The sequence below is a fragment of the Nerophis ophidion genome, linkage group LG14 (assembly GCF_033978795.1).
Source record: "Nerophis ophidion isolate RoL-2023_Sa linkage group LG14, RoL_Noph_v1.0, whole genome shotgun sequence".
Classification (NCBI taxonomy): domain Eukaryota; kingdom Metazoa; phylum Chordata; class Actinopteri; order Syngnathiformes; family Syngnathidae; genus Nerophis; species Nerophis ophidion.
The window spans coordinates 28,617,589-28,643,156 of NC_084624.1; the positions used below are offsets into that span (position 1 = coordinate 28,617,589).

General features: G+C 42.3%; 2 protein-coding genes across 8 annotated transcripts in view; one reads left to right on the forward strand and one right to left on the reverse strand.

Annotated features, from left to right (window-relative positions):
* Positions 1-25,568, forward strand: part of LOC133568410 (uncharacterized) — a 61,052-nt gene that overhangs the window by 15,626 nt on the left and 19,858 nt on the right. For 4 of the 7 annotated variants that reach the window (XM_061920313.1, XM_061920310.1, XM_061920314.1 and 1 more), the window contains one exon: positions 18,191-18,320. The exons of 1 other annotated variant lie outside the window; for it this stretch is intronic. In XM_061920313.1, the coding sequence (XP_061776297.1) occupies positions 18,292-18,320 (29 nt within the window). In that variant the 5' untranslated portion in view covers positions 18,191-18,291. Of the gene's footprint in view, positions 1-17,271; positions 17,327-18,190; positions 18,321-25,568 lie in introns of all 7 variants that reach the window. 2 more of the 7 variants (XR_009809598.1, XM_061920311.1) reach the window with 1 other exon arrangement.
* LOC133568409 (histamine H3 receptor) lies at positions 4,435-19,272 on the reverse strand. The gene is made up of 3 exons (XM_061920309.1): positions 18,810-19,272; positions 18,249-18,415; positions 4,435-5,891 (listed from the first exon to the last, which is right to left on the reverse strand). Exons 1-3 carry the CDS (start codon positions 19,051-19,053, stop codon positions 5,133-5,135), a joined length of 1,170 nt encoding a protein of 389 aa, XP_061776293.1. The 5' UTR covers positions 19,054-19,272; the 3' UTR covers positions 4,435-5,132.

Below are 25,568 nucleotides of genomic sequence, written 5' to 3' on the forward strand. Positions count from 1 at the left end.
TCTCCTTTATATTCTTCTATTGTAGGCATAGTGCAAGTTGAAAAGGTCTCCAAGTAATCTAACTACTTAAGCGACAGTAGAAGGTCTGCCATTACCGCTTTACCCACCAGAGGCAGATCCGGCTCCTCAGTACCGCGAAGCTGCCATATTGCTATCCGGCCTGACCCCCGCATACAGGCGGCACAAACCTGAGCCGAGATTCGAGCATCGACGGCCATAACCACTGAAGAATTGCTTTTAATCAACGTCTGAAATGAGGGTGACTTGAAGCGTCGCCCCATGCTGATTAAATGTAATTGTTTAATTGCCAAGTGCTGGGAACCCATCCTAAGAGGATTCCGAAGGAATTATTTAATCTCTAGTCAGGAAGTACACCACAGGAAAAAAAAGCAGAGAGAAAGAGGACAAAAATCAAGCAGAAATTGTCTTGTTTTTATTTTTGGGTATTCATGAAATATGAAAGGCGGTTTGCATTAAGCGAATGCCACACACTACTGTACCTTAAGCGATGCTCCCACCTCAAAAGGAGGTCTTAAGTGCAGCCCTGTGTGAGTGTTTCAGTCTGTTTGTTTTACTGCAACATACCACAACACGTCGGTCATGGCCTTTTTGTGTGCAATGCTCGAAGCATGTTGTGTCATGCTGAACATCACACACGTTTTATGTTAGGCACACTTTGAAGGCCAGTAGTGTTTACGATATTAGACAAGAGATGGTTTCAGCGTTAGATCATTTTAACTAATAGGAAGAGTGAGTTTTCCCAAACTCAAATATATGGGGCTGGTACGAGTGAAATTATATGTTTATTGATCATCAAGCCAGAACAAAATTTCTTGGAAAAAGGCTCTTTGATTCATGTTTATATTACATTCTTATTTAAGTATGTGCAGGTGTATTAAAATGTTATGGTGTATCTAAGGAATATTAAACTGCACTGGTCTAAATAGATCTATTTATTGACCCAGGTCCATATTAGCGCTGCGACTATTTTTATAGTCAAGTAATCATCAACTATCTTAACGATTAGTCGAGTATAATTGATTGTAGTCAACGGCTCTAATTTAGCGATCGGCTTTTAAATTCAGCTTTAGACATTTATAGGAATGTGCAAATGAACAATAAAGACAACAAAGATGACTACTTCGTTTAACTGTAACTGTGCTCCTCATTAGGCGGCTATAGAAGTCATTTGTGTCTTTGATGTGTTTAGCGTGAAATGTTCCCATACATTCCATGTTCTCACTCGGGGTGTTAATTAAAAAGTTAAAGTACCAATGATTGTCACACTCTTGGTGTGGCGAAATTATTCTCTGCATTTGACCCATCACCCTTGATCACCCCCTGGGAATTGAGGGGAGCAGTGGGCAGCAGCGGTGCCGCGCCCGGGAATCATTTTTGGTGATTTAACCCCCATTTCCAACCCTTGATGCTGAGTGCCAAGCAAGAAAGGAATGCTAGTGCCTGCTGCTATTTTGCATTTCCCGTTGTTGTTTTAACGCTGACTTTCACATGTTAGTTTTTGTCCATAAAAAGCTCAGTGTTAACCACAGTGACTTTTATCGACAAAGGAATTGTAGGTGACACATTTTTTTTCATCTTTTATTAATTACAAATAATACTTCTATAGAAGGACGCACTCTGGATCCAGATCCGGCACGTGGTCCGTCAGTTATTAATCCCTGGTGTATTGTATTGTACCGAATATAAGACGACCCTAAATGTATGGCCACCTATCTTTTCTAGGACCAGTTAATACCCAAGAATGTGTGTTTTTTTATCAATCATATTTTAAGTATCACGTGTTCAATCTTGAAAAAAATCATTGTATCCTTAATCCATGCACAATTGATGAACTGTATTTGAAAATTAACCTCACAACACTGCTGTTTGAGCAACCTGAGACATTTTTTTGTGTGTGATAGGAAGAAAAGTATGGCGTCACATTAGTGCCAAAAATCCAAGCGCATAAAAACTGTTATCGGGCGTTGATTCTCCACTTCGTGCGCGCGCGCGACACCCTTTTGCACGCGTGTGGTGCCTTTGTGAGCGCGCGCGGTGCCTTTTTGCGTTTGCGCGGGGCCTATGTGCGCGCGTGCCGTCTTCGTTTTGGCACTTTGGGGGCGGGTATGCTCAGACGGCCCCTCCTTTCTGATAGGTCAGGTGAAAAAAGCTCATGGCCAATCAGAAGTATAGCAGGGCGGGTCATCGCCAATATGTATCAAGATGATACAGCTCCTGTCGACAAACAAATTATAAAAAGTCTAAATTTAGTGGAGTTGTGGAAAATGCCAATTTAATTTTATCTAAAAGTCTTTGAAGAAGGTAATGTCTCATCTGTTGAGAGAACATCACATAGTTAATGAAGTGTCAAGATCAATATCTCTCTTTTCATACACATACAACCAGTCGACAAGATGTCAGTCAATGATGGAAATTATATTTTCAAATATGTTTTCTTTCCTCACTTGTCTGTTTTAAAAAACATTTTTTTTTATTTAATATTTGTATATGTAGATATTGAATGTATGCCACAATGTGGGACTATTTAGATAAAATTCAATTGGCATTTTCCACAACTCCAGTAAATTTGGGCTTGATACATATTGACGATGACCCGCCCTGCTATACTTCTGATTGGCCCTGAGCTTTTTTCGCCTGACCAATCAGAAAAGAGGGGCTGTCTAAGCATACCCGCCCCCAAAGTGCCAAAACAAAGACAGCGCGCGCGCACATAGGCACCACACGCGCGCAAAAGGGTGTCGCGTGCCCACACGAAGTGGAGAATCAGCGCGCGATAACAGTTTTTATGCGCTTGGATTTTTGGCACTAATGTGACGCCATAGAAAAGCTCTGACTCACTTGTGTGAGTGGTTTGGTGCCACGTCTTGGTTTGCATGTATGTATAATCCTCCACACCATAAAAAGATTTTTCAAACTTTTTGCCAATGAAAAACATTGTTTTATATTACATCGCACCTGGGTCAGTACAGTAATTTAATAAAAGTACATATTCCAAGAGGTTCTCTAGACTCTCTTCTAATACAGCTCTATAAACGTGGACACATGTGCTGCCATTAGGGGTCTTACCTGTCAGATACAAACATCCAAATCTCCAAACAAAGTCATCAACACACACACGCTTGCAGACATGCATGATTACCAGATTACCACATTACATCTGTGTTTTCATCCGTGCCCGCACGAAGTGGAGAATCAGTGCGCGATAACAGTTTTTATGCGCTTGGATTTTTGGCACTAATGTGACGCCATAGAAAAGCTCTGACTCACTTGGGTGAGTGGTTTGGCGCCACGTCTTGGTTTGCATGTATGTATAATCCTCCACACCATAAAAAGATTTTTCAAACTTTTTGCCAATGAAAAACATTGTTTTATATTACATCGCACCTGGGTCAGTACAGTAATTTAATAAAAGTACATATACCAAGAGGTTCTCTAGACTCTTCTAATACAGCTCTATAAACGTGGACACATGTGCTCGCCATTAGGGGTCTTACCTGTCAGATACAAACATCCAAATCTCCAAACAAAGTCATCAACACACACACACGCTTGCAGACATGCATGATTACCAGATTACCACATTACATCTGTGTTTTCCTCCACGTTCTGGTATGATCCCTGCAATGGTTCCCAAATGCTGCCTAGTGTTGTGGCGCACACATACCATGCCATGACATTTCAATCTATCATCAAAATCAATAGCAGCTCTCCTGCTGATATTACTGTACACAGTGCAAGGGCCCCTCACCATCACATAGTTGCACACGCACAGGGAATAAACCCCAGTTCTCCATTCTGCTGATAAATACAGGACTGTCACCTCTAGGGAAAAGGGTCTAAAACTCACCCCCGCATAGTCAGAAGTGTGGGTCGGTGCACACCCCCAAGACTGGGAAAGGGGTTGGGGTCCATGCAGCTGTGCCTGTCCTCCACGCACCTGACCACGGGCCCAGATGTCCTCACAGGCAGCAGCGACATTTAGAACAATGGGAGTCCCCCGTGGGACCCTGGCACCTGCATAGCCCCCCTATCTACCAATATGGCGTAATTACCACTCCAATGAGTTGAACAAAACTCCTGGAATTCATCAAACCAAATGATGAATAACCTGCAGTCTGGAGGTAAAAAAAAATCAACAAAAGCATTTACAACTCGCAATGTTGTTTGTTGTGCAGAACTCAGTTCAAGTCATTTATTGTAATTCATGCATAATGGGCTACATTTGTCACAAAAAGAATCATATTTTCGCAATTGTCAAACATTTTTCTTTAAAATTATATTGCTTTTTACAAGCGTGAAAACACTTAAAATTCTCTAACAGTATTTATGAGTTCTACATGTAAAAAAAAAACACGATAGCAAAAGCGCATGTACAATCTTCTCTTTTTTTTTTTTTCCTCAAAAATTATTAGGTTATATATCTCTGCCTGGAGCTAAAATCACTCACAAAGTTGGTGCAGAGACGTCAGTGCTTTGCATTTAAGTGTTAATTCACACACTCTCACTGCAGTCAGAGCAATTTGGGTCAATGAGGAAACTTTGAAGTTGTGGTACTTTGCACACAGCAGAACCCTCGAAGATGAATGGCGACATCTAGTGGCACAGGTCCGAACACACACCCTGATATCACAGTTAAGTGGTACAGTACAGCAGTTGTAAACATGTTTTGATCTTTTTATGCAGTTTACCATTAGAATTTGCACTATATAACAGTTGTGTATTGCATTAATCAGTCGTCTTTTGTATTGTTTTATTCAGTCACTTTGTATTGTGTAATATATAGTCCTTTATAAGATGGCAAAAAAAAAAAAAATTTTAGGATGATGATGATAGTATCATATAACGTTAAATTACGGAATGTATTTTTGATTAACATCACAGTGAAATGACAGTCAACATTGGTCATCTATGCAAATACATATATAACCAAAAAAATCTACATTGTGTTTGGAACAAAACATTTTAAGCAATTATTGTGTGTGAAAGTATCATTATGAAAAGCATTATTTTGAATGGCAATATATGATGACTTTCACACAATAGTATGTGAGCTTTATGTTGGATCACAGTTGATAGTTAATACACCACAGTTTTTTTGGAATATCTGGTGGTCACTGGTCAGCTCGAAGGACAGCTAAAGGGGGAGTAGTTGAACTACGGAATTTTGGGCATAGAATCTTAGCAAAGGCCCTCCGGAAGCTGCTGTGACACAGTGGGTAAAGGAAAGGGTTAATGGCAGAGTTGAGCCACAGGAGCCAGAAGGTGACCTCATACCAGTGATGCGGGATGCATCGCCCTCTGCAGGCAGCACGGATGATCATCAGTAGGGTGTACGGTGCCCAACAGATGCCAAACACACACACAATGATTGCCAGAGACTTTGCAATTTTCTTATCTCTGGACAGACGGTTTGGCTGGGCAGCCCTACTGCTCGATGGATCCAGTTTGCCCAAATTTGGAGAGGAAGTTGGGGAGTGGACGGCGCCCCTTGCGGCCAGTTTCGCCCCCAATCCCCAGGTGTGGGACAAGGGGATACCTTCCCCCTGAGTGGACACGGTTTCAGCCAGTTGAAGGTTGAGCTGAGCCTCTCGACAGCGGAGCCTCCTCCGGCGTATGTTAATATAAATGCTGAGGTTGAAGAAAGCCACCGAGATAAAAGGGGAAAAAAACTCCAGCATCGAGGCGCACAGCAGGAAGTACCAGGAATGATAGAACTCTGCAAAGCACTCGTCCTCTGGCACCCAACTTCGGCCCACCACTACCTCCCACAGGATGATGGCTGGGCTATAGAGGACGAAGGCCAGGACCCACACAGCAGTCATCTTGATGATGGCTGGATGAGACACTCTCTGTCTGGCCCGGTAACTCACCTGCAGGAAATAAGAGCAGAGCTCAGTCTACAACTGCTGCTACATATTGCCATTGTTGTAGATATGAATTACCTCTTTCATTGTTTGAAAGACTTTGAAATGATGCCATTAGTAAGAAACATATATTTTTGGGATGATCAGCACAATGTGGTATGTCTATTGCATCCATTCAAAATCTTCACTGCCTGTGCTGCTTATTTAGCCTGTAACCCTACTCGAGGTGCTGATAATCAGTTGCCTGATTGAACACTCGAGCAAGGCTGCCCCAAACGTGGATCGATGAAGAAGATTGGGAGAATGCTATGCTGATTGATGCACTGATAGAGTAGCACCCTTTGGTGGGGTTGTTTTGAAGCTGCGGGGCAGCATCTCCATCATGGAAGGCAATGTTAATGTTGAGTGTAAAATTAGATTCTGAAGCTGCCGGCAATCCCATAACTCCACAATTTTGGACTGAACTAAATCCAAGATGACAACACTGGCATAGCATGTGGCTCCTCACAGCCATGTTTATCACAGACTGTACCAGCACAAATTGACAATAGAAGGAATGTAGTGGCAGGGTCCTGACTTTACCCTAACTCAGGGGTAGGGAGCCTATGGCTCGCGAGCCAGATGTGGCTCTTATGAGGACCGCATCTGGCTCTCAGATTAATTTTAGCTGACATTGCATAACGCGATTAGTAATGAATAATGCACCTGTTCGAGGTTACGGGTGGCTCAGCCAATCCCAGCTGCCTTTCGGGGTACAGGAAGGTTGCATTACTGGTAAGCTTTAGAATAACAATGTTATTAAAAAGAATAAGAGTGTGACGCTTGGTGGGCATAGCGATGCCGGATTTGTTCTTCCAGGGATGCGTCGGGCAAGAACACAGCGTGAGGTAAGAAATTAAGATTTATTAAACTCGAAAACGGGCTAGGAACAGAAACATTGTTGCTAAGCAGAAAAGGCAAACAAATGGCGCTAGCATGGGAGCTAGGGAAACAAACAGAAACACTATACTTGGCACAAAGGCACAAAAAGGGAAAACAAAAACAACTAGCATGAAAGCTAAGGAAAAATACAACGTAGCGCGAAAGCTAGTGAGTAAAGAATGGAAAGCAGTCGTAATCTGTTGCGTGAAAGCAAATTAGGATCCGAGACAGAAAGAACAAAAGGGCAGTAATCAATAGTAACAGGTGTGCGTAAACTGAGAGTAGCAGGTGGAAACAATATGCAACCATGGTGACAGTGCAAAACAGTAACTAAGGAGGTCAAACGACAAAATGTGATATAGAAGGGAACAAAGCAACAATATGGTATGATCCGGGCATCGGATCATAACAAAGAGACTTAATATACCCTAAAAATGTTGTTCTTACTTAAAAATGCACGCATTTTGTTGTATTTACTGTTAAAAAACTCTTCTCTGAGATGCTACCTTACCGTGGTAGAGGAGTTTGCGTGTCCCAATGATCCTAGGAGCTATGTTGTCTGGGGGCTTTCATACCCCCTGGTAGGGTCTCCCAAGACAAACAGGTCCTAGGTGAGTGATCAGACAAAGGGCAGCTCAAAGACTTCTATGGAATTACAACAAAATGAACTCAGATTTCCCTCGCCCGGACGCGGGTCACTGGGTCCCCGCTCTGGAGCCAGGCCCGGAGTTGGGGCACGATGGCGAGCGCCTGGTGGCCGGGCCTGTCCCCATGGGGCCCGGCCGGGCACAGCCCGAAGAGGCAACGTGGGTCATCCCTCCAATGGGTTCACCACTCATAGGAGGGGCCATAGAGGTCGGGTGCATTGTGAGCTGGGCGGCAGCCGAAGGCAGGGCACTTGGCGGTCCGATCCTCGGCTACAGAAGCTAGCTCTTGGGACGTGGAACGTCACCTCACTAGGGGGGAAGGAGCCTGAGCTAGTCCGCGAGGTAGAAAAGTTCCGTCTGGATATAGTCGGACTCACTTCGACGCACAGCAAGGGCTCTGGAACCAGTTCTCTCGAGAGGGACTGGACCCTCTTCCACTCTGGCGTTGCCGGCAGTGAGAGGCGGCGGGCTGGGGTGGCAATTCTCGTTGCCCCCGGGCTCAAAGCCTGCACGTTTGAGTTCAACCCAGTGGATGAGAGGGTAGCTTCCCTTCACCTTCGGGTGGGGGGACGGGTCCTGACTGTTGTTTGTGCTTACGCACCAAACAGCAGTTCAGAATACCCACCCTTTTTGGGTACACTCGAGGGAGTACTGGAAAGTGCTCCCCCGGGTGATTCCCTTGTCCTACTGGGGGACTTCAACGCTCATGTTGGCAACGACAGTGAAACCTGGAGAGGCGTGATTGGGAAAAATGGTTGCCCGGATCTAAACCCGAGTGGTGTTTTGTTATTGGACTTTTGTGCTCGTCACGGATTGTCCATAACAAACACCATGTTCAAACATAAGGGTGTCCATATGTGCACTTGGCACCAGGACACCCTAGGCCGCAGTTCCATGATCGACTTTGTAGTTGTGTCATCGGATTTGCGGCCTCATGTTCTGGACACTCGGGTGAAGAGAGGGGCGGAGCTTTTTACCGATCACCACTTGGTGGTGAGTTGGCTGCGATGGTGGGGGAGGATGCCGGACAGACCTGGCAGGCCCAAGCGCATTGTGAGGGTCTGCTGGGAACGTCTGGCAGAGTCTCCTGTCAGAGAGAGTTTCAATTCACACCTCCGGGAGAACTTTGAACATGTCACGAGGGAGGTGCGGGACATTGAGTCCGAGTGGACCATGTTCCGAACCTCTTTTGTCGAGGCGGCTGATTGGAGCTGTGGCCGCAAGGTTGTTGGTGCCTGTCGTGGCGGTAATCCCAGAACCCGTTGGTGGACACCAGCAATGAGGGATGCCGTCAAGCTGAAGAAGGAGTCCTATCGGGTCCTTTTGGCTCATAGGACTCCGGAGGCAGTGGACGGGTACCGTCGGGCCAAGCGGTGTGCAGCTTTAGCGGTCGCGGAGGCAAAAACTCGGACATGGGAAGAGTTCGGGGAAGCCATGGAAAACGACCTCCGGACGGCTTCGAAGCGATTCTGGACCACCATACGCCGCCTCAGGAAGGGGAAGCAGTGCACTATCAACACCGTGTATGGTGCGGATGGTGTTCTGCTGACTTCGACTGCGGATGTTGTGGATCGGTGGAGGGAATACTTCGAAGACCTCCTCAATCCCACCAACACGTCTTCCTTTGAGGAAGCATTGCCCGGGGAATCTGTGGCGGACTCTCCTATTTCTGGGGCTGAGGTCGCTGAGGTAGTTAAAAAGCTCCTCGGCGGAAAGGCCCCGGGGGTGGATGAGACCCGCCCGGAGTTCCTTTAGGCTCTGGATGCTGTGGGGCTGTCTTGGTTGACAAGACTCTGCAGCATCGCGTGGACATCGAGGGCGGTACCTCCTGGATTGGCAGACCGGGGTGGTGGTCCCTCTCTTTAAGAAGGGGGACCGGAGGGTGTGTTCCAACTATCGTGGGATCACACTCCTCAGCCTTCCCGGTAAGGTTTATTCAGGTGTACTGGAGAGGAGGCTTCGCCAGATAGTCGAACCTCGGATTCAGGAGGAACAGTGTGGTTTTCGTCCTGGTTGTGGAACTGTGGACCAGCTCTATACTCTCGGCAGGGTTCTTGAGGGTGCATGGGAGTTTGCCCAACCAGTCTACATGTGCTTTGTGGACTTGGAGAAGGAATTCGACCGTGTCCCTCGGGAAGTCCTGTGGGGAGTGCTCAGAGAGTATGGGGTACCGGACTGTCTTATTGTGGCAGTCCGCTCCCTGTATGATCAGTGTCAGAGCTTGGTCCGCATTGCTGGCAGTAAGTCGGACACGTTTCCAGTGAGGGTTGGACTCCGCCAAGGCTTTCCTTTGTCACCGGTTCTGTTCATAACTTTTATGGACAGAATTTCTAGGCGCAGCCAAGGCGTTGAGGGGATCCGGTCTGGTGGCCACGGGATTAGGTCTCTGCTTTTTGCAGATGATGTAGTCCTGATGGCTTCATCTGGCCGGGATCTTCAGCTGTCACTGGATTGATTCGCAGCCGAGTGTGAAGCGACCGGAATGAGAATCAGCACCTCCAAATCCGAGTCCATGGTTCTCGCCCGGAAAAGGGTGGAGTGCCGTCTCCGGGTTGGAGAGGAGACCCTGCCCCAAGTGGAGGAGTTCAAGTACCTAGGAGTCTTGTTCACGAGTGGGGGAAGAGCGGATCGTGAGATCGACAGACGGATCGGTGCAGCGTCTTCAGTAATGCGGACGTTGTATCGATCCGTTGTGGTGAAGAAGGAGCTGAGCCGGAAGGCAAAGCTCTCAATTTACCGGTCGATCTACGTTCCCATCCTCACCTATGGTCATGAGCTTTGGGTCATGACCGAAAGGATAAGATCACGGGTACAAGCGGCCGAAATGAGTTTCCCCCGCCGAGTGGCGGGGCTCTCCCTTAGAGATAGGGTGAGAAGCTCTGCCATTCGGGAGGAGCTCAACGTAAAGCCGCTGCTCCTCCACATCGAGAGGAGCCAAATGAGGTGGTTCGGGAATCTGGTCAGGATGCCACCCGAACGCCTCCTTAGGGAGGTGTTTAGGGCACGTCCAGCTGGTAGGAGGCCACGGGGAAGACCTAGGACATGTTGGGAAGACTATGTCTCCCGGCTGGCCTGGGAACGCCTCGGGATCCCCCGGGAAGAGCTAGACGAAGTGGCTGGAGAGAGGAAAGTCTGGGCTTTCCTGCTTAGGCTGCTGCCCCCGCGACCCGACCTCGGATAAGCGGAAGATGATGGATGGATGAATGGATGGATACTGTTAAAAAATATTATATGGCTCTCACACAAATTTTTAAATATTTGGCTTTCATGGCTCTCTCAGCCAAAAAGTTTCCTGACCCCTGCCCTAACTGATCTCTTTGGGATAATCTTAACTGTGCTTTTTGTGCTCTAGTGACTGTCTGTCCGACAACAACATGTTTGTTGTGATTTGCAACAACTCCTGGTTAAAGGTTCAGTTTGCACCGGGTTCCAAATTACAGTTTTTAAGCCAACAAAATTTAAGAACACCACTAACAACTAGCATGTTACAGATAATGGTTTAAGACAACAACTAATACATAGATATGAACAAATATAATAAAAAAATATATATATATAAATATATATATATATTTTTTTTTTCTTGTGACAATTGGAAATTTAACTTTTTAAGAAATGCCCTTTCACTTCAAATGAAAAGATTGACGTTCATGGCTGCCTTTCACCGACGTGCATGTCCGTCACGCATGCTTATTCACAGGAGAGAACTAAAACATTTTAAAACAAATGCTGTGGTTGCTTTGTTGCTGTTGGATCAATGAGTAAGATCATATGGTTTTGTAACGCGGCCTTGTCCTATGCTCCATGTTTATGGTTTAACCAGAAAGAGGGCGAGATATAATGATTTTGTCTTGTTCAAAAGCAAGTGCCCTGTAGGCAGTCACCTAACCGCTGCAAACAGCAAGCTTAGGGCCATCCCACAGCAATGTTTAACCAGGATGTTATGGCTGTGTATGGTTCATACATTATTTTTCCCTACTTGTTGCTGATGTCGAATCCACAAATCTAGACAAAAAAGTCTGTAGTGACAGCAGAATAAGTAATGAAAAATAGTGTAAATAAATACAGTCGTGGTAAAAAGTTTACATACACTTGTAGAGTTTATAAGGTCATGGCTGTCTTGAGTTTCCAATAATTTCTACAACTCTTATTTTTTTGTGATAGAGTGAATGGACCACATACTTGTTGGTTACTGAAAATGCGACCGAATCTGATGGGTCAAAAGTGTACATACAGCAAAGTTAATATTTGGTTACATGTCCCTTGGCAAGTTTCACTGCAATAAGGCGCTTTTGGTAGCCATTCACAAGCTTCAGGCAAGCTTCTGGTTGAATTTTTGACCACTCCTCTTGACAAAATTAGTGCAGTTCAGCTAAATTTGTTGGTTTTCTAACATGGACTTGTTTCTTCAGCATTGTCCACTTGTTCTCAATGGGTTTTAAGTCAGGACTTCGAGAAGGCCATGCTAAAACCTTAATTGTAGCCTGATTTAGCCATTCCTTTACCACTTTTGACGTGTGTTTCGGGTCATTGTCCTATTGGAATACCCAACTGCGACCAAGATCTAACCTCCGGGCTGATGATTTTAGGTTGTCCTGAAGAATTTGGAGGTAATCCTCCTTTTTCATTGTCCCATGCACTCTCTGTAAAGCACCAGTTCCATTGACAGCAAAACAGGCCCAGCGCATAATACTAATACCACCATGCTTGACGGTGGGGATGGTGTTCCTGGGTTCAAAGGCCTTACCTTTTCTCCTCCAAAAATATTGCTGGGTATTGTGGCCAAACAGCTCAATTTTTGTTTCATCTGACCACTGAACATTCCTCCAGAAGGCCTTATCTTTGTCCATGTGATCAGCAGCAAACTTTAGACAAGCCTTAAGGTGTCGCTTCTGGAGCAAGTGCTTCCTTATTTAATGGTAGCCTCTCAGTTCATGGCGATGCAAAACACACTTGACTGTGGACACTGACACCTGTGTTCCAGCAGCTTCCAATTCTTTGCAGACCTGCTTTTTGGTGGTTCTCGGTTGACTCTTGATCATCCTGACCAATTTTCTATCAGCAGCAGGTGATAGCTTGCGTTTTATTCCTGATCGTGGCAGTGGCAAAACTGTACCATGCACTTTATACTTACGAACAATTGTCTGCACAGTTGCTCTTGGGACCTTAAATTGCTTTGAAATGGATCCAAGTGACTGTCCTGACTTGTTCTAGTCAATTATTATTTTTTTCAGATCTATGCTGAGTTCTTTTGACTTTCCCATTGTCGCTTTTGTAACCTAGTCTAATGACTGCATCACATGAGCCCTATCTAAATGGGCTCAGAGAAGTCAACAGGTGTCGTCAATCATAACCACTCACATGAAGTTAAGAGGCCATGCCATGAAGCTAATTTGATTTGACCGTAACTTTTCTACTTCACCAAAATTGATAATGTATGTTGCTGTATGTATACTTTTGACCCAGGAGATTTGGTCACATTTTCAGTAGACCCATAATAAATTCATAAAAGAACCAAAATTCATGAATGTTTTTTGTGACAAACAAGTATGTGCTCCAATCCCTCTATCACAAAAAAATTTGAGTTGTAGAAATTATTGGAAACTCCAGACAGCCATGAAATTATGTCCTTCACAAGTGTATGCAAACTTTTGACCATGACTGTATACAGCCATATAAAGGTACTACATTTTACAAAGAAAATGTCACATAGAGGTAAGAAAATTATCCATTTCAATAACAGAATGAAAGTCGAAAAAATCTCTGACGGTGGTTATATTTCAAAATTGATAGTTTGCTTATTTTACTGTCACTCAAAAAGGTATTCAACTTCAGACAGGTCATTCAATCATTATGTTGAAGCTCAGCGTCCAGGCCAGCGGAGGCCAAGCCCACTTTCGATGGGCGGTACATGTATCCAATGACTGTCTAGTTTGGCTGCAGTGAAACCCACCCACTTTATGTTCCCTCATTGAAGTCAAAGTCAGCTTCAACACTGTTTAATGCAATGTGGCGCCACTACGATGAATGAGAAGAAAGTTGTGTCAGCTGTCGAGGTAGGTAAATCGGAACAAAAGTTGAGTTGAGTTTTAGTTTATTTTAAACATGCAAGCATACAACATGATACATCACAATTTCCAGTTTCTCTTTTCAACATGTTCGAAAAAGTAGAATGCATTCTACCAAGCATTTTAGTCAATTAACTAACACAGAAGTACATATTTGACCACTTATCTTTTGACATTTTTAGCACTCTTGGAGCAATCGCCCCTGATAAACTGTCAAATATGAATCAAACTCTTCCCTTGTAGCAATGTGCTAACCCATGTCCCCACCCTCTGCATCTAATTTGACTTCCATCTTTTCCTTTCAAAGACTTCTGTTGTGTCACCACTGACAACCATTTGTCCGTCAGTGTTCAGAGGGAAAGGCTTTTAAGAAAAATGCTGTTTGGCCCGCCAGTTCTCTGCTTCTGCCACGATTGATCTCGATGTTGGCAGGCTGATGGCGGCGTCAAGAGGAGGACATCAGTGATCAAAGCTGGCTAATTAAAGAAGAGCCTCTCGCACTGTTTTTCTGGTGTTATTTGTATTCATCGCTCTGATGTAAAGTGTTTGCTTGTGAAAGGAGAACGCAGTCTTTGTCTACCACGCCGACCCCTCATCCCACTTTTAGGTCGGCAACACATGTGCAGGATGAGCGTTTCAATGGAGATATGGAGAGTTTTAGAAAGAACATTTAGCACAGTGTTGTTTTTTCTGTTTTCCAAAGCCAATTTTGTTCTTTGTCACTGGGCAAAGAGCATCAGTAGTAGGTAGCACAGGGCTGAACTGGGTCAGCCATGATTAACCTGTGCAGATGGGCACATGTGGGAGAATGCGGCGGTACTGACATCCTAACTAGTGACCTGACACACACTAGTTAGGAACGAAGCCACAAGTCAACAGTGTGAATCTGCCAGCCCAGAAAGCCATATATTGAATGCAGTCAAACCTAAAGGGTGATCATAACCATTTATGATTTGTTTACTTTAAAACACCCATAAAAAAATTGTATAGACTAAGGAATTGATTTACCTGGATAGACATTGTGTATAAAAAAAAAAAAAATGTGTACCATGAGTGAGCTTGTTGCATGGGATCTACTAACACTGCGTGTGCATTTGAAAAATGGTGCAGGCAGCCTTATTTAAAAGATTTTGCTTGCATACGGGGCTTTTACTACAGGGACAATTTCATTTATAGTAAATTCATGTTATCATGCTATGTGTTTAACCGGCGGCACTTGTATAATCTGTAACATCTTTTCGGAATTGCAATCTAGACAACAAAAACATGCACACTGAAACTTAATTCTGTGCGCGAGGTTATGGATTGCATCGCCAGCGCATTTGTGCGTCTGTAATATCTTCAAGGCAAGAAAATGGACACAATAAAAAGCGTATTTTCATTATGGATATATATTATGGCAATACATTTCCTACATGAAAAAAAAAAAAACATTTAAAAAATGCCAGCAGACACCAAAACACATCAGATAAATTTTGTTTTAATCAGCCCCTAAAGTCATCCACCACCTGTAAAATTATTAAAGGAAATTGTTGAAAAGACAATATGTTGACATGTCAATATGTTGCACGTTTTAAACATTGTCTGTCCGTCGTCTGTCTGTGTGTGAAACTATTTGCATGTCCCTCTGACAGGTGCTAAATAAGACTCCAAATCATGCTCGCAAAACAGTGATGAGTGTTGATAAATCACATTGTGCGTGCTAAATAGTTAGTATTTTCTCCTCCAAATGTGGGAGTTTGATGATTTTTATTAAGGAAGACCGACGCAAAATGGATTGCACGCCATATTGTGCTCATTTAACAGACACAATCTGTTGTAGGTCAAAGTTGTAGTCACTGTGGAGTTCCCCAGGGTTCGGTCCTTGGCCCTGTACTCTTCAGCATCTACATGCTGCCGCTAGGTGACGTCATACGCAAATACGGTATTAGCTTTCACTGTTATGCTGATGACACCCAACTTTACATGCCCCTAAAGCTGACCAACACGCCGGACTGTAGTCAGTTGGAAGCGTGTCTTAATGAAATTAAACAATGGATGTCCGCTAACTTTTTGGAACTTAATGCCCAAAAAACGGAAATGCTGATTATCGGTCCTGCTAGACACCGACCTCTATTTAATAATACAACTTTAACATTTGACAACCAAATAATAAAACAAGGTGACTCTGTAAAAAATCTGGGTATTATCTTCGACCCAACTCTCTCCTTTGAGTCACACATTAAAAGCGTTACTAAAACGGCCTTCTTTCATCTCCGTAATATCGCTAAAATTCGCTCCATTTTGTCCACTAAAGACGCCGAGATCATTATCCATGCGTTTGTTACGTCTCGTCTCGATTACTGTAACGTATTATTTTCGGGTCTCCCCATGTCTAGCATTAAAAGATTACAGTTGGTACAAAATGCGGCTGCTAGACTTTTGACAAGAACAAGAAAGTTTGATCATATTACGCCTGTACTGGCTCACCTGCACTGGCTTCCTGTGCACTTAAGATGTGACTTTAAGGTTTTACTACTTACGTATAAAATACTACACGGTCTAGCTCCAGCCTATCTTGCCGATTGTATTGTACCGTATGTCCCGGCAAGAAATCTGCGTTCAAAAGACTCCGGCTTATTAGTGATTCCTAGAGCTCAAAAAAAGTCTGCGGGCTGTAGAGCGTTTTCCGTTCGGGCTCCAGTACTCTGGAATGCCCTCCCGGTAACAGTTCGAGATGCTACCTCAGTAGAAGCATTTAAGTCTCATCTTAAAACTCATCTGTATACTCTAGCCTTTAAATAGACCTCCTTTTTAGACCAGTTGATCTGCCGCTTCTTTTCTTTCTCCTATGTCCCCCCCTCCCTTGTGGAGGGGGTCCGGTCCGATGACCATGGATGAAGTACTGACTGTCCAGAGTCGAGACCCAGGATGGACCGCTCGTCGGGACCCAGGATGGACCGCTCGCCTGTATCGGTTGGGGACATCTCTACGCTGCTGATCCGCTTGAGATGGTTTCCTGTGGACGGGACTCTCACTGCTGTCTTGGAGCCACTATGGATTGAACTTTCACAGTATCATGTTAGACCCGCTCGACATCCATTGCTTTCGGTCCCCTAGAGGGGGGGGGTTGCCCACATCTGAGGTCCTCTCCAAGGTTTCTCATAGTCAGCATTGTCACTGGCGTCCCACTGAATGTGAATTCTCCCTGCCCACTGGGTGTGAGTTTTCCTTGCCCTTTTGTGGGTTCTTCCGAGGATGTTGTAGTCGTAATGATTTGTGCAGTCCTTTGAGACATTTGTGATTTGGGGCTATATAAATAAACATTGATTGATTGATTGATTGATTATATTCCTTCTCTTACTTACTTTCTTGCTGTGCATATATACGTAATACGTTAGCAGCCAAGAGGTGCTTTTGTAATCTGCTTTGAAAATGTTTTACTCTAATTTTCATATCAAATAATATATTACAAGAATTGGTTTGAATCTTGAATCATGTTGAATCAGGAATCTAATTGTCACCCCAAGAATCGAATTGAATCGTGAGTTATTGTAAGATTACCATCCAAATAACTTAGTAATTATGAACATGGTAGAGCAGTCGTGGGTTTTCAATCCGTCTCGCCGGATTTTGTACATAATTTTTTTTAGACCTTTAACATCAAAACTAGCCGCCATTATGATGTGCAGTGCTGTTTTTGAATGACCGTAAGTCTTGAACTATAGAAAATATTTCAATGGTTGAAATCTGCGCTTTTGTGTGTTATAGGAGTTATTAAGGTAATCACAGCAACTCAGAAGAGGAACAAAGCAGAGTAGACGGGGTATGTTTTCAGAGCAGCCAGCCCAAAATGCATGTGTCAGGAACAGATGCAAAAGCAAATTTGTACAACAAATGTCTGTATTAAAGTGATAATATATCATATTGTAGGTGTTTATTACACTTTGAATTCATATTTTGATGTTTGTTAAAATGTTTTTGTGTTTTGCTTTATTATAAAAGATGTCTATCAAAGAGCTGGTCTGAGAAGTAAAAGAGGAGCGATGTTCAAATGTTGATATTCAGTTTTATTGTTCATAGTTAATATAAGTCCCACTTTCTTTATTTTCATGTACATTTTGGGTGTCCCACTCAGCAAAAAACTGCAAAATTATAACCTGTTTTTTTTTTAGGTGGTCTGTCATAACTTTTGTAGAATTCCATCGGACATTGTGACTTTTGGTATTAGTCTTCCTGAAAAAAGGGACCCCAACACACTTACTGTACAGCAGATTTTTACAGCTAAATGCGTACATATAATTTATACACACATACACAATGGCCCCCCCAGACACATTTTTTCTCTCAATGTGGCCCCCCGAGTCAAAATGTTTGCCCAGATTACAGCGTGTACCTGGGAGGTGAGAATCTTCACTCTTTAGCCATATTGTGCTGAGGAGCCAGGGCGGTGTTTGACAGTTGTCATTACACTTCACTGTTACCGTGATAGCATAAAAAAAAAAAATCTATAAATAAAACATAGATTAATGGAATATTTAGGTTGTTTTTCAAACTGTTTACAGCCATAAGGGAATTTCATTATAGAGGTATTACTGTATCTCTTTTTTTTCATGCAGATGTAAATCCAATGAATTCAGTTTCTTTTTGCCTTTGTGTATGACATATTAATATTCTATGTCTCCCAAAGGTCACCGGCAACTGAAGTACCACTAAAGGGGAAATAAAGGGAGGAGTTCAGCACTCACTGCGCTGGTGACTGACAGGAAGCGGTCATAGCTGATCAGGACGATGCTGAAGACTGACGCGGAGCAAAGCAGGTAGTCCATTACCAGCCACAGCTTACACAGTCCTCTGCCCAGTGTCCACCTTCCAGTCAGAATGTAGGGGATGTATACCGGGATGCAGAATGCTCCTGAATGCAGGAGTGCTTTTTTGTTAGAACAGTCTGTTAACATGCGTGCAAAAGTAACACAATACTTAAGTTCAAATAAAGGTACTTCTAGGTACAGCACCAATGTGATCCTTTACCAACTGTTGCAAAATGTGTGCCTTTTGCATTAAAAAATATTGTATTAAAATGTTTTGAGATTAAATGAATCCTACACAAAACAAAACAGATTAATTGAATAACCTGTTTGTTAATCAAACTTCAAATCAAAACTGTTAGAATGTACATACAATATTTTACTGTTTTAACTATTGTTGTAACGGTTGCAGTGCAACTCTGTCAGGAATTTTTAAAATGGCATTAATTTTGTAATATACTGTACACGCTATTTGTTGACGCCATATAAATGTTTACTTACCGACAAGAAAGTCCGATATTGCCAAATTTAGGAAGTAGTAATTACATTGTCTCCGCAGACTCTTGTCCACTTTAAAGGCAAACATGACCAGCGCGTTCCCCAAAACTGTCACCACCACCAAAGTCACCATCATCACCATTAGAAGGACAAAAACTGGTCCCGAGAACACCACACTGCTTTGTAGTCTTGCCGGGCTGTCGTCAAGGTGATGCCCGCTGAAATTGGCCTCAGTGTGCTCCTCCATGTGGTCCACGCTGGAGTGATGCTCGTTGTTCCGTCCTCACTACTGATGAGACGGGTGAGGCGGCAACAGGTGCTGGATGCTGTATCCACACATCCCTAGAAGAACCTCAAAGTCTGTCCCAACTGAGACACACTCATGTAGCAAAATAGGTTTTACCTTGCTTTTTTTTGTCCGGATGGGCTCATCAAGTGCAGCGAGCGGGAGTTGCAACCTCACCCTATGTGGTCTGCCAGAGAAGAGTTAACCAGGCTCCCAGCTCAAACCATCAGGCGTTTTAGTTAGGGAGCATCAACAAATTACTCTGACAGAAAAAGTATATTGTTCCAAATAACTGAGTTTTCTTTTCAACTTTTACATTTTCCACTTGAAAGATATTGGAGTATTTTTATGTTGTGCATTTTATATTTGATTTTATTTATTCAGATGAAGCAAGTTTCACACATGTCTTTGGACAGACATTATCAGGGACTCCCTACTGCAATTTTCATGTCTTAATGCCACTGTGCATGGTTTATTTGTTTTTATAAGAGTAAAAAATAAAATAAAATAAGAATAGGAATCACTTCTAATATTTTTCGTTCATTATTTGAGCATGCTGATTCATTTGTGAAGTTATTTTGAATTATTTCGCTGGCCCTTGATATATTTAATAACAGGAGTGATTTTACTGCTTGGGGCTGTTTTATTTACAGTAGATAACTTGAAACTTATCCTAATTTATTAAGTACCTATGGTACTCACACTACAATTGTTTTGTGTGTGTGTGTGTGTGTGTGTGTGTGTGTGTGTGTGTGTGTGTGTGTGTGTGTGTGTGTGTGTGTGTGTGTGTGTGCATGTTCTAAAAAATAATCACAATTTACAGTCACTTTTGGTGTTATAACAGGGATAATGTTAGTGTGGGCACAGCCGAATCAAAAAAAAAAACATCTACAACTTACTGTAACATGTTTACTGTAGTTGGGCGTAATACTAGTAGTAGTTTATATAGAGAAAGCCAATAATGTTACATCAAAATCAATTTTTTTTACAATTTACAGTTCAACATGTCCTTAAAGGAGTAGGCAAAAAGCAAATATTATTTAATCACACCCTTTCTTTATAGCTCATCACAGCAATCATTATAATGTTTGTTTACTTCCTATGCTCAAAATGCACTGCACTAACAAAAAAGCTAGAGACCTGAGGACCCCACAGTAACCTCAAAAAGAAGCCAAAATGCACCATGACCTCCGAGGAGGAACCCAACCTGGCACCTCCTAAAACCCAAGTCCTGTTTCCAATGCTCCAGCACCCCCGTGTAGAAAAGAGAAATAAACTGTCAAGGGTGTGATGCATAGGTGGACCAAGGATCTGCCAGTTCAGTCAGAATGGTTAGCCTAACAATCCTTTTCCTCACTCCATCTTGGCATGACAACACCCATCACTGACCATTAGCACTGTGACCTTTTAAGGCTCCGGTCATGGAAGGGAAGCAATCTCTGAAACCAGCGTACAACACAGCGATGAATGTAGGATTTATTGTTGTCAAAACATTGTTCTGTTGTAGGTGGAAAGTTTCAGATATTACCCTCATGCCCATGAAGGAGGGACAAATAATTGTACAGTAGTGTGTTGATTTCTGCCTTAATTTAATAATACATTATTCCTCCTCACACATTGTAAACACTATGTGCTTCTACAGTTTTTTTAACAGCCACATGTTAGTATACTCTGAGCTATTTGCTCAGTCTCTTCCATCATTTGCTTTCACATATTGATGTACTAAAGCAGGGGTCGGCAACCCGTGGCTCTTTGGCAACTCTGATGCGGCTCAGCTGCACAATCGCCGACCCCCCAGATTATTGCGGGGAGATTCCGGAATTCAATGCCTCTCCCGGACATCACCCCTGCCTGCGTGGTTTGGGTGGGCGGGGTATGGTGCTCGCGGGGTGTATAACATAGTCAGGAATTATCATGGATGCAAAGGATTCTGGGTATTTGTTGTGTTGCAAAAACAAATACCCAGTGTTACTGGGGTCGCCCAGTAACACTGGGTATTTCCTCACAGTAACACACCGTGTTACTGTGAGGATTTTCTCCCGAAATGTGTTTGGCATTCTTCTTTTGTGTGGGTTCACAATGTGGCGCATATTAGGAGGAGTGTTAAAGTAGTTTATATCACAACAATCAGTGTACTCTGTCACCCAGTATGCCTTCCAGTCGTGTGCGTGCATCTGCGGAAGCCCCTCACAACATGTTGCTGGACTGGCAAGCAGTTTGTACATGTTGTAGAAGGTGTTTAAGGCAATGGCTTCATAGCATGCCCTTATTCTTGTCATCTGGGTGACCACCAGCAGATATTGGCGGAAATAGTTGCGGCTCCCATTGTCTTCCTCATTTTGTGAAACGGGTCGAAATGGCTCTTTGAGTGGTAAAGTTTGCCGACCCCTGTACTAAAGATATTCAGTGTTACATGTGCAAGTCTTGCATACAAGTGCTTTAAGTTTAGGATTTCCCTAAGTTTAATCTTTTTCTCTCTCAAGGTTTACTATGTTCTCCATAATCAACATTGTGGATTATTCTGACTTTTTTTGTAATACAGTAAGTGAATAAAGCGTATTCTGCAGTTATATCCCCATATTTCTACACAATAATTTATAGAATGTGTGCAGTGATTTCTGGTCCAGAACATAAATTGCTTAATTTAGTATTGAGATATTTATTGCTACTTTACGTTGTATATCTTTAACACGAGGCTTGCAGCTCATTCTTTCTTCTGATACACCGAGAAAACTATTTTCATTTGTCTATCTACACCAGTGGTCCCCAGAAGAATTTTTTATAATTTTATTTTTTTTAATTACATTTATTTATTTATTTTTTTATTTTTTTAGATCAAATCAACATAAAAAACACAAGATACACTTACAATTAGTGCACCAACCCAAAAAACTTCCCTTTTCAATGACAAAAAACTCCCTTTTTCATGACAAAGAAAAAAAAAAAAGAATAAGGTTGTAAAACAGATCCGCAATATGAAAAAATATTTGGAAAAATATAAATAAACTACTAAGGCAAAGTAGAAATACACATTTAAGAGACTTACAGCTTCAAGTAAAATGTACACTAACTGGAAATGTGGCTATCTTTAATGATAGTTTTAATATATATTTTTTTATCAATTCCATTTAAAAACAGCCCACTTACGCTGCCCAGACATTACATATAAGCCGCTGGATGATACGATGTCAATATTTAATATAAAAATATAACTATCTCTGAGGTTTTAAAAATAATTCCATCCATCCATCCATCCATTTCCGACCGCTTATTCCCTTTTGGGGTCGCGGGGTTGCTGGCGCCTATCTCAGCTACAATCGAGCGGAAGGCGGTGTACACCCTGGACAAGTCGCCACCTCATCGCAGGCCCTACACAGATAGACAGACAACATTCACACACTAGGGCCAATTTAGTGTTGCCAATCAACCTAATTGCATCTCTAAAATCTTCAAAAGCTAGAGACACATTTGATTTCACAAACAATTTCCTAAAGATTCAGAAAGATGTGCTTGCAAGTCCTATTGCACATTTAATTAATGTATCTATAAATCAGGGTAAAGTGCCATTGAAATGAAAGTCTGCAATAGTTAACCTAGTTTCTAAGGCTGGAGATAAGACCAAGCCAGAAAACTATCAGCCAATAAGTATTTTACCAATCGTATCAAAAATAGCATAGAAATGTGTTGCCACCCGGATAACCGAACACCTATGCGGTGGACATACCCCTATTCATCCAATGCAATTTGGTTTTCGTAAATATCACTCTCCAGAAATAGCTACCTGTAACTTTCTTGATAATGTAAAAAGCCTGGCAATCCTTTCTGGGGCCATGGTACCAGTGTCCCATTGGCTCCAAAATTCCTGTCTACATTTTAATTTTTAAAAAAAAGTTTTAATGGCAAGTATTTAAAGACCCACAACTGTCTGTTTTAGACAGAAATACTCATCACTATCATTAGAGTAATATTCTTAGCAAGTATAGTATTTTAGATTTGGATAACTATCAGACATTTTTGGATGCATGTTTTGTTTTTAGGGTTTTTATTGAGCTTGCCCCTCCACCACTACAAGTTTTTATTAAGAAAAAAACCTGCAATCGAGTCAACAGAAGAGTACTAACCAGGGGTAAGGACTGAATCGAATCAAATGGTTTTCTCAATTAGAGGAACACACTACCAACTCATATTAGGAACTGTGTCAACTATTCAACTTTAACAAAAAACGTAAAACAGTGATTAAAGACTAATCAGTCTTGTACCCATGTGTAATGTGCATGCTCAACATTTGATGTTGTTTTATTGTCAATATCTATTGTAAGTCATATTTGAATGTATGTTTGATATTGTTTGTAAATGTGTGTCTGTTTTTATGGTACCTGTTAAATACAGGTGAATAAACACGACGTCTATTCCGGTTCACAACTTTTTAATCAACTGCTTAACAGAGGAAAAAACGGAAACACTTTTTCCTTTCTGCCCATCAACCCTCCGCATGCGTTAACCCAGTATCCTGCCCATAAAGACTGCGCATGCGTTAATCCAGTATATGGAGAAACATGTTAACAATCTCCCTATCTTTTATAAAAAAATAATAAATAAATAGCACATGTTTCTCGGGAACAAATACATGTCTTTTTAAACAACAGAAACAATACAATCATCTTAGGTAAGAACCCATTTTCCTTCACTCAATGCTTTCAAAAGCATCAAGGGTGATGCCCCCTTTTGTACCTCCCATCAGGAGGATTTCCTAATGAAGCATCGCTGAATACAGTTAGGTTTAAAGCATTATAGTTTCCCAAATATTGAAATTTTAAAGTCACTTTTTCAGGTTTCAGTTTACGAACTAACTTTTTAGCATTGTGAATTGATTGCACAGTCGCATTCTCTAGACTAGATGCCAGACCACAATAATCAAACTACATTAGGTCTTGTCTGTTTTGCAACCCAGAGTATCTGTCCTATTTTTGATCTGAGTTATTTTTCTGTTTCATTAAGAGGAGCATCTCTATTTAGAGCACGGACTGGCTGTAAGTGAATGGGGTGCAGACTTTCAATGTAGCTGTGCTGATGCAACTGTATAGAATCAGTAACAGTTTCAATATCCATTCCCATATAGCAGAAATTGTCATGTTCCTCACGTCCCTCTTGGAACCCAGACTTCAGTTTAGGGATCACATTTTCTGAAAAGTTTGATGAGCCTACCCACATAAAATCATCTACATGACATGCAAGTACACCCGTCAATGTGTTTTCATCATCTAGCCCATAAAATACTGCTGGGGCTACCTGTGACACTTTACAACCTGTGCTCAGCATGATTTCCTTCACCTTGTTGTACCAATAGAGAGATGCATCAGCAAGCCCATCACACACTTCTTTAATTTCCAAATAAACCCCTTACAGTCAGCTTCTGGAGGAGGGTTGAGGTAAATGTCTCTCGACAACTCCATACCCTGTAAAAAGGCAGACTTTATGTCCACGGAATGTACTTTCCAATTATTTTGACAAATTACACTTAGCAATAGCCTTAGAGATTCAGAAGCACAGGTTAGGTGAATCTTTTTGTAGATGTTTTTAATTAAGTTATTCAAACCCCCATGCTACAAGTCTGGCTTTGGGTTCAATACCACTGTCACTTTCTTTGAGACTACAGACCCACCTAGTTGAGATACATTTTTGTCCTGTATTTTCAGTTTCTTCAAAAAGATTATTGCTTTCCCAGCTTTTTATCTCTGCCTGTTTGGCTGCATCAAATGATATGTCTTTTGTTATGAGTACATCAGCCTCCCTGACAGCTGACTCAGTGTTAAGATGCTGTACACATGACATGTCAACAGCCTCTTTTAGTCCAGTACTGCCATCAGGCTCAATATGCTGCACATTATACCAGTTTTTATAGGTTCCCGTTGCTTTATCTGCTCTACTGAGTACTTTAGCCTTACATGTTACACTTGTATCTCTTTTCATGAAAGTTACAATCTGTCCTGTTTTTAACTTCACATTAGAAGCTGGGACCAGATTATCACAGGCACTGTGATTCATTTGAGGTGCATCTCTTTGAATTGCACCTTCACTTGTGTTTCCCTCTCCATCACTGTCATGTTCACTTTCACCGTCTGTGTTTTTTTCATTAACTGAGCAACATGATGGTCTGTGTAAAGCATCTGTGTCACTATCAACAGTTATGTTCTCGTCATGCTTTTCACATCCTGTTTCAGTGTGAACATTACTTTGTGTAATTTCCCTGGCTTTATTCTGTGTATTCACCTTATTAAGTCGTGAGTGATGAACTCTAACTAGAATACCTCCATGTCTTACAAACACAACAGCTCCATCTTGACCAATCACCACTCCTGGTCCCTTCCACTCCGCACTATCTCCTTGTTTATAGTAAACCTTTTCTCCTGTCTCATATTCTTCATCTGTGTATCTAAGCTGTTTTCTGAATGCCCTTCTTATCCTCTCTGAACATT

Coding starts and splice junctions, on each gene's coding strand:
- LOC133568409 (XM_061920309.1), bottom strand. CDS start 19,053: ATGGAGGAGCACACTGAGGCCAATTTCAGCGGGCATCACCTTGACGAC. Junction 18,416..18,809: donor AATATCGGACTTTCTTGTCG/GTAAGTAAACAT, acceptor TCCTGCATTCAG/GAGCATTCTGCATCCCGGTA. Junction 5,892..18,248: donor TCCTGTCAGTCACCAGCGCA/GTGAGTGCTGAA, acceptor TATTTCCTGCAG/GTGAGTTACCGGGCCAGACA.